The following is a 9,327-nucleotide window of genomic DNA, read 5'->3' as shown; positions in this document are numbered from 1 at the left end:
ACTATAAGAGCTAGGCTATTGAGATTTGGCATGCAGATTTCTGAGCTTCTTACGCAGCGCAAGTTTGTTTTAACAATGTGCCACGCCTACTCTAACGCCCACAAACCCGGGAAGTAACGCAGAAGTGACTTCGAGAAGTGTCGCCGAAGTGGCACATTTCTTCCCGACGGGAGTCACTTCCGCGATCCGAATGCGATATCGCGGACGATCGTTTTCATCTTCTTGAAGTCACTTAATAGTGCCTTTCGTGATAGAAAATGCTTGCAGGGTATATACATTGCTACCACAGAAACAACCTGGAAGGGTATATAAACTTCACATTGCCGAATTAAGCTATCTTTCTTGTTATACCCGTTACTCGTAGAGTACAAGGGTATACTAGATTCGTCGGAAAGTATGTAACAGGCAGAAGGAAGCGTTTCCGATCCCATAAAGTATATATATTCTTGATCAGGATCACTAGCCGAGTCGATCTAGCCATGTCCGTCTCTTCGGATGAACGCTGAGTTCTCGGAAACTATAAGAGCTAGGCTATTGAGATTTGGCAAGCAGATTTCTGAGCTTCTTACGCAGCGCAAGTTTGTTTTAGCAATGTGCCACGCCTACTCTAACGCCCACAAGCCCGGGCTCCTACAATTTTGATGCTAGAATAAAAACTTTAAATGAAATGTATTTTCCTCATCAATACCTATCGATTAACCCAAAAAAAGTTTGGCACGCCCACTTTAACGCCCACAAACTTCAAAAAATCGTAAATACGAACGCGAATATCTCAGAAACTATAAAAGATAGAGAATTGGGATTTCAGATTTAGATTCCGTAGCCTTGTACGCAGCGCAGGTTTGTCACGCGAATACGCCACGCCCACTCTAACGCCCATAACGCTTAAATCTGTATATTAAGATCGAGGGTAGATGGCGCATTTCAATCTCGCTTACTACTTGCATATCTCAATTTCCCTTTGGTCCCTTTAGCTGAGTAACGGGTACCTAATAGTCGAGGTACTCGACTATAGCGTTCTCCCTTGTTATTATTAGTATTATATCATTTTTTATGTTTACAGGATGAATTGACTAAGGAGCAAACTGCTTGTAAGTTTCTAAATACTTTTATTACTTATCAAACTACTAACAATTTTTTATAGTATTACGGAATGCATTTAATGCTTTCGATCCAGAAAAAAATGGCTACATCAATACTGCCATGGTTGGTACGATTCTTAGTATGTTGGGTCATCAACTTGACGATGCTACTCTGGCTGACATTATTGCTGAAGTCGATGAAGATGGATCGGGTCAAATTGAATTTGAAGAATTCACCACTCTGGCCGCCCGGTTTCTTGTTGAAGAGGACGCTGAAGCTATGATGGCCGAATTAAAAGAAGCTTTTCGCCTTTACGACAAAGAAGGAAATGGCTATATCACAACTGGTGTTCTGCGAGAAATTCTGCGAGAACTAGATGATAAATTGACCAATGACGATCTAGACATGATGATTGAGGAAATCGATTCCGACGGATCAGGAACCGTTGATTTCGATGGTAAACAAATTAATATGCATTAATGTGGTCAAAATTATTTAACTAAATGTTGTATATTTTAGAATTCATGGAAGTAATGACTGGTGGCGATGATTGAACACATTCTTGAAGAATACTTCGTAAAACTTTTGTACTAAAAACGGTATTCACTTAATGAAAATAATTTAATATAAAAGCTTATGTAATTGTGAAATTGTAAATCTTATTAATTAATCTGCTGGGGGTTAAAATCGATGATTAAATTACTATAATTCAATCTAAATTAAATTTTGAATAATAATGAATCATTTTAGTTAAATTTATTTAATATTGCAAATTTGTATTAAAATGTCATTTTAAAATGAAATAAAAAACTTATGGCCTCAAAAAAATTCAAGTGGTTGGACAAATTCACTTCTCTGTGCCTGCGTACGCCGATCACCAAAAACGTGGCTAAAAGCAATTACCGTTTTATCATAATTTAATAAATTAAAAGATTTTTTAATCTGCTGATAACAGTTCACAAAGAGGCGCTTACCAGACGAGCTGCCAAGCAGTTGTCAGAGTTGCGGAGTATAATTTATAAATATTAGAAAAATTATTTTACATCACGTATGTGAAAGTTTTTAACCCATTTTCATACCCGTTACTCGTAGAGTAAAAGGGTATACTAGATTCGTCGGAAAGTATGTAACAGGCAGAAGAAAGCGTTTCCGACCCCATAAAGTATATATATTATTGATCAGGATCACTAGCCGAGTCGATCTAGCCATATCCGTCTGACCGTCTGTCTCTCCGTCCGGATGAACGCTAAGATCTCGGAAACTACAAGAGCTAGGCTATTAAGATTTGGCGTGCAGATTCCTGAGCTTCTTACGCAGCGCAAGTTTGTTTCAGCGAAGTGCCACGCCCACTCTAACGCCCACAAACCTCCCAAAACTGTGGCTCCTACAGTTTTGATGCTAGAATAAAAATTTTAACTGAAATGTGTTGTTCCCATCAATACCTATAGATTGACCTAAAAAAAGTTTGCCACGCCCACTCTAACGCCCACAAACCGCCCAAGCCTGTGACGGCCACAGTTTTCATGCTAGATAAAAAATTTTAACTGAAATGTATTGGTCTCGTCAATACCTATCGATTGATCGAAAAAAAAAAGTTTGCCACGCCCACTCTAACGCCCATAACGCTTAAATCTGTCTACCGCCGGTAGGTGCCGCATTTTAATCTCGCTTTGCTGGTTGCATATCTCCATTTCCCTTTGGTCCCTTTATCTGAGTAACGGGTATCTGATAGTCAAGGTACTGGACAATAGCGTTCTTCCTTGTTTAATTTGCTTCCGTTCTTTTGGTTCAAGCGAAGCTAAAGCGCGATCGTCGAGAATTCGGTACTGGTTGAGGATTAATATCCTATTACGTTTTGATATATGGCACGCAAAGTTACAGTCAGAACACGATACATTTGATAACTAGTGCGAAGTTAAAATATGTTAACCACCTTGCCGTCCGAAACTGTTAATTTATTTCAGATCACTGTTGGCTGTGTGTTGCCTTTTTATGTTTAGTCGATTTTGGATGAGAAAAAACTACTCCTATTGGAAGATATTCCTTAATAAAAGTCGCGCAGTGGGTTGTTAAGTTTCTTAGTTCTATAATGTTGATTTTTCCATTAGCAAATATTGCCATCCAGTTTGTTGGTCTTTCGCAAGCCTTTTCCATTCCGCAAGGTGTTACGAAGTAATCCAAGCAGTTGCGGTTCAACAGCATGGCTGCATTGCACGCTTGGCTGTGTGTCTAATGGCAATTGTATCCTCCTCGGACACTGGCGTCCTTCAACTTAAATGTGCGTTTGTTCCTTGTTTTGGTACTTTGCTTTAAGGTTTGTCATGTCGCTACAAAAACAGTCATCTCTTTCCATTCCGATATTGATTGCTAGTCCCATATTTTTCTGCAAATTTTATTTTTATTTATTTAGAAGCTAACAATCATCTGCTTTCATACGTATGCTATGCTACTATAGAATAGGTAACAAAATAGGATCAATACAATGAGTATAATTACATATCTAATAGTTCAAGTTTTCTTAATATACTAATTGGAAGACTGTTAATGGGTATTTTGAGTCAAAATATATTATATAAGCTATTATAGTTGTTACACAGTGGTAAAAAAGATTCATATCGGACATAATTAAACCTGCATAATTGAGAGTCAACAAGACCCAATGGCTTAAAATTTATAATTCCATTACCTCAAATCGTAGGTAGTTAATGTTATAAAATGTTGGTAATTTTTGGTCTACATCTTTATAATTTATTTATGTTCAGTTCCTGGGGGCTTTTACAGGCCATTTAGCACTTCTCCTCCTCCAGTGCTTGATAAACATAAGCACGGAAACGCTGCTGTCATCACTCCTCGCCGGTAATTCACTAGAGCTCCTTGATGCCAGCGTTCTCCTGGTGGAAGTGAAGTGATCTCTATGCCCTCGTCAGCCTTCTCGGCAAAAGGCATTGGCTCCGGCCGGTTGGACATCATTGGCCTGGCTGGTGATCAGCTTGCCGTAAGCCTCGTAGACCTGCAGTGACTTTACTATTATTTATTTATTTTTAATATCGACGTAAGCCTACTGTACCTAAGATTCAAGTGTATATTTTAGCTTCCCTGCAGCAATTCAGCACTGGCACAAAATCATCATGCAGACGACTGCGACGCCGACAGAGCCGAACGCAAAGACGGCAAAGCATCTTTTTAGCGCTGAAAGAAATGTTAAACGGTGATGAATTTTTGTCACTTTTTGAACAATGATAAATCGTTGGACATGCTTATGTTAAAATCATCACCATTTTGTATGCAAGGTCAGAGGTTATTAAACGCTCGGTGATGTTTTTTTTCGTGATTCAATGCCTAAAAAGCGTTGAATGGTTTCACATTTTTTCATATTTTTATGATTTAAATGAGGTTTGGTTCATCTTATCAATATTAAAATACATGCCAAAAATGATTTAAATAGGACCATTCATTAAAAATTTGTAAGAGCCGCAGTCAGCTACGTGTTACAGAGGCATTACCTGACAACAACCTGCACTATGTCAACTTCATTCATCGAGCATACAAACCAAAACAGAATCGACTTACACAATCGGCTGTTAGATGACTAAAACGAGCTGCAAGCAAAAATCCAACAGCTCATTAAGAATTATGGCAAGGATTCTGCCGACCGACGCCTCCGAGAATGCTATTTTGCCGGTAGATTAGAACAACTAAGGGAGCTCTGGCAACAATTTTGTGATCTGGTTGAAGAGGTCCAGCAAGCGCCATTACCCACTGGAACTGAGTACTCTTCACGACTAGTGGCACTTAAGAAGCTGGTCGAGAAATATCAGAAAATCTTTCTGGAAAACATACCAACTGGAAGCGGGCTACCGAAGGCCCCCAGAGGAACTTCAGCCAACATCAAGATCACGACAGGAGATCAAGTCAAAGGAGATTCCGCAATTGACAGTTGCAGAGAAGATGCAACGAATTGGAATCATCATTAACATTAGCCTCGAACGCTCCAACCGTCACACCAGCTCTACAAAGGCATCTGGAGCTCCATTGGGCGTTATTGAGGCAAGTCCACGACGAATTGGACAGCACAGCTGGGACCGTAGCTCTGGCAGAAGCAGAGCTAGCCCATTTCCACACATTATATGAGGAATACGAAATGAACCCGCTTCGAGAAAACAACGTCTAAACTTGGCACTCCCGCCAATTAGCATTCCGGAATTCAATGGCGAGTATCTAGACTGGCCACGGTTCCATGATCTCTTTGTAGAGTTAGTACATAATAAACCATATTCGCCCAGTCAAAAACTACATATTCTACAGAGCTCGCTTCGTGTTGAAGCGAGGAACGTCTTGACAGACACAGCCTTCACCATTTAATGCTTTCGATCCAGAAAAAAATGGCTACATCAATACTGCCATGGTTGGTACGATTCTTAGTATGTTGGGTCCTCAACTTGACGATGCTACTCTGGCTGACATTATTGCTGAAGTCGATGAAGATGGATCGGGTCAAATTGAATTTGAAGAAGGAAATGGCTATATCACAACTGATGTTCTGCGAGAAATTCTGCGAGAACTAGATGATAAATTGACCAATGACGATCTAGACATGATAATTGAGGAAATCGATTCCGACGGATCAGGAACCGTTGATTTCGATGGTAAACAAATTAATATGCATTTATGTGGTCATAATTATTTAACTAAATGTTGTATATTTTAGAATTCATGCCAGTAATGACTGGTGGCGATGATTGAACACATTCTTGAAGAATACTTAAAACTTTTGTAATAAAAACGGTATTCACTTAATGAAAAACATTTAATATAAAAGCTTATGTAATTGTGAAATTGTTAATCTTATTAATTAATCCGCTGGTGGTTAAAATCGATGATTAAATTGCTATAATTCAATCTAAATTACATTTTGAATAATAATGAATCATTCTAGTTAAATGTATTTAATATTGCAAATTTGTATTAAAATGCCATTTTAAAATGAAATAAAAAACTTATGGCCCCAAAAAAATTCAAGTGATTGGACAAATTCACTTTGTGAGGAGTTGAATAACTCCCCACAAATAGAAGCAGCAGCAGATGGCCGGCCGCCTACGAGATACGCGGCGAATTCGCGTAGTAACGGCGCGGCTAGGAGAGTTTGGAGACTTGGATGGAGAACGAGAGAGTTTTGAGACCAAGGGTGAAGAGCGAGAGAGTTTGGAGATTAAGGATGGAGAACGAGAGAGCTTGGAGACTAAGGATGGAGATCGAGAGAGAATGGGGACTTCGCGGGCAAGGCAAGAGTGCCGTGTGCAAAAGCGGATAACGGAACTCCACCGGACTTTGGACTCTCCCGTGAACTTTAGACCGGGAGAAGAAGTGCCACATCTCGGCAGTGGAGCGGCACACAGGCGTGCCACAAGCCTCACGGGAAACAGCGGGACGGCAGCAATAGGCGGAGCATCGATTGGATGCGGTACGTGAAGGACAAGTGGGTCAACCAGGAGGCACGGACTTTGGACCCGGAGTGGAGAGATTCAGCGGGCCATGCGCAATAGGGAAATAACGGTTCCTGGAGGCCCTATATAAGGCCGCAGAGCGCTGGCAGCTGGATGAGTCGATCACAAGGAGTCAAACAGTCAGGATAACTTAGATACCAAAGTAAACAATCAAACGACCAGATAATCTACAAGGGAGCAACAACAAGTCGAGTCGCCAGAGAAGCAGCGCCGTGGGAGCCTACAAGGAGCAAGATTGCTACGTCGAGACGTTCGGGATTGGGGTACCAGGAATCTCCGAATTGAGACGCAGGTAGCTGAGGTCCAGAGGGCATCACACGGCTAGGTCAAGGCGGTCGATTAACCTTATCCACAAAGTCCTGGCGTTACGCCTGGAGGGAGTATAACAAGCCAGAAGGGAGAGCGGTCGATCGATACGGTCTAGAGTGGAATTGTCCAGGAGAGCCCTACAGATTCGACTTGCGAGGTCCCGGAGCGGCGTGCCCGAACCCCAAATATAACAAGCCAGAAGGGAGAGCGGTCGATCGGTACGGTCTCGAGTGGAATTGTCCAGGAGAGCCCTACGCATTCGACTTGCGAGGTCCCGGAGCGGCGTGCCCGAACCCCGAGTACCAAAAGCCACGCGGAAACGTCCCGGACCAAAAGCAAAAGGGTGAGGCTAGGGTGGACCGTTCGTTTACACTAGGCGTGGAAGCGAAGTAAAGCGCGAGGCAGCTTCCTGGCGTTCCGCCTTGACTGCCTGCGCCGGCTGAGCAGAAACCCCAGTGGGACCATCCGGGACAGAGCAAGGGACAGGCGGCGGTGTGTCGAAAGGAGCTATCCTGGAGAGCGCAGCTTCTGTTCACCCTAGTCTGAGAACGGTGACGCTTCCCTAAGCCCGTACGGCTGACCCTCCTCGCGAGTCCGAGTCGTTACCAGCAGTGACCAAGCCACGCGTGAGAAGCGAACAGCGAGCGAGCATCTTCAGGGAGCTGCGAGGATCTTCAGGGAGCTGCGAGGATCTTCAGGGAGCTGCGAGTATCTTCAGGGAGCTACAGGACTGGAGCACCGAGTCATCAAGGCGAGAGGTCGTCGAGTCAACCAGGACCGTCGGAAGTACCGAAGGTCACAAGCAATGAGTCAAGGCCAACCAAGCTACTAAGACACTTGTAATAATATACTCGCAATAAACCCAATACGAACCCGTGAATTCTGTGCTTTCTCACTGAGCTACTGGGCGGTCACGTTAATATAAATTTGGTGGGACGAACACACAATATACTGAGCTAGCCGCACGAATCTCGTATCGAGCAGACCACAAAAATCAGTTCGTTACATCTGGCGCCCAACGTGATTGTCCCAGCAGTGAAACCAATTTAAACAGAATGGGAAAGAAGTGGATCTACCGGCTTAAAAAGTAGGACTTCGCCAATGTCGCACAGAGGCTTAATGTCACCCTGGACGGCAGATTAGAGGACATGAGAAAAGCATTATCCGAGTATTACTCAGAAACGGATAATGACCCACAACTTGTTGACATCTGGGCCGATTTGGAAGCCACATACCACGACAAAGCCGGCCACAGCATCACGTTAACAAACGCCGAAGGGGACAACTTAGTGGCAAGCCTGAGCGTTGACAATCTACAAAAGGAGGCAAACATGAGAGAATCAAGCCAAGACAGGAAAATAACAGCGCTAATCTCGAGACACAGTCAGTCAGACTATGCAAGGATCGCTAAACAGGTCCGCGAATGGTCGTTCAGGTTCGACGGGGCGGAAAAACCGTTCGAGTTCCTGGAACAGGTGGAATGGTCCGCCAACACATACGGCTTGGAGTTAGATATGATTCCCCGAGCGATGCCTGAATTGCTGAAGGGAAGGGCTCTGAAGTGGTTTATCGCCAACAACAAACAATGGAAAACATGGGCGGAGTTCATAGATAGTTTCCACACATACTTTCTACCGAGAGACTTCTTCACCAGGCTGGCGGATCAGGTCAGGCAACGGAAGCAGGGCTTCAGCGAGTCGTTCAAAGACTACATGATCGAGATGCAGACGATGGTGAGGCCAATTAATTATTCCACTAAAAAGACCCGAAGGATCATCAAGGAAAACTGCACCCCCAGTCTAAGGATCTTCCTAAGGGCATACAAAGTGTCGGACCTGGACACGCTGATGATATTAGCAGACGAGTATGAAGAACTCGAAAAGGTCAAAAAGCGTTCGCGCAGGAAAACCAATTCTCGAAGACCAAGTCGGCATCACCAGCGCAGGTAACATGCAGAAGATGCGAAGAGACAGGAATCCAGGAGACACGGGGAAACGACCAATGGTCGCCACCTAACCGAGTACCACGGCAGCAGGCAACAGGAGCACCACGCGGAGGCCAATGGACACCACCACAACAGCAACAGATGCAGCCAGCATACAATGTTTGTTTTCGGCACCAACGCCTGTTGTTCTGCTGGGTGTGCGGGAGAGTAGGCGTCAGGAGCGTCGAATGCTGCCAGCAGGCGGGAAATGCCCAGCGATCTCAGCCGCAGAGAGGCGAGCGGGGGTCGCAAGATGCTACCTCTCCAAACTAACAGGAAAGCTGATCGAGGAGGAGCAGCAGTTGTCCGCAGCGGTGACGATTGGTGGGGGCACATACAAGGCCACAATCGACACCGAAGCAACAGCAAGCTTTATAAGCAAAGAGCTGGCGAACGACCTGGCTGCCCTCGGAAAGATTACGAGGATACGACGGCAAGTTAGGTTAG

General features: G+C 43.8%; 2 protein-coding genes across 3 annotated transcripts in view; both read left to right on the top strand.

The window, feature by feature from the left end:
• LOC139354512 (troponin C) overlaps positions 1-1,911 on the top strand; it is a 98,427-nt gene extending 96,516 nt beyond the window's left edge. Inside the window, exons 2-4 of one of the 2 annotated variants that reach the window (XM_070998755.1) lie at positions 1,064-1,091; positions 1,145-1,540; positions 1,603-1,911. In XM_070998755.1, coding sequence (XP_070854856.1) covers positions 1,064-1,091; positions 1,145-1,540; positions 1,603-1,637 — 459 coding nt within the window. In that variant the 3' untranslated portion in view covers positions 1,638-1,911. Of the gene's footprint in view, positions 1-1,063; positions 1,092-1,144; positions 1,541-1,602 lie in introns of those variants that run through there. The other variant, XR_011605472.1, reaches the window with a different exon arrangement.
• Positions 1,912-5,418: 3,507 nt separating this feature from the next.
• LOC139354071 (troponin C-like) lies at positions 5,419-6,102 on the top strand. Its single transcript, XM_070998313.1, has 2 exons — positions 5,419-5,729; positions 5,792-6,102. The coding sequence occupies exons 1-2, from the start codon at positions 5,486-5,488 to the stop codon at positions 5,824-5,826; spliced, it is 279 nt and encodes a 92-aa protein (XP_070854414.1). The 5' UTR covers positions 5,419-5,485; the 3' UTR covers positions 5,827-6,102.
• Positions 6,103-9,327: the final 3,225 nt, after the last annotated feature.

The sequence above is a fragment of the Drosophila suzukii genome, assembly GCF_043229965.1.
Source record: "Drosophila suzukii chromosome 2 unlocalized genomic scaffold, CBGP_Dsuzu_IsoJpt1.0 scf_2c, whole genome shotgun sequence".
Classification (NCBI taxonomy): Eukaryota; Metazoa; Arthropoda; class Insecta; order Diptera; family Drosophilidae; genus Drosophila; species Drosophila suzukii.
Note: the sequence above shows the minus strand (reverse complement) of the source record. Positions and strands in the feature narration are given on the sequence as shown.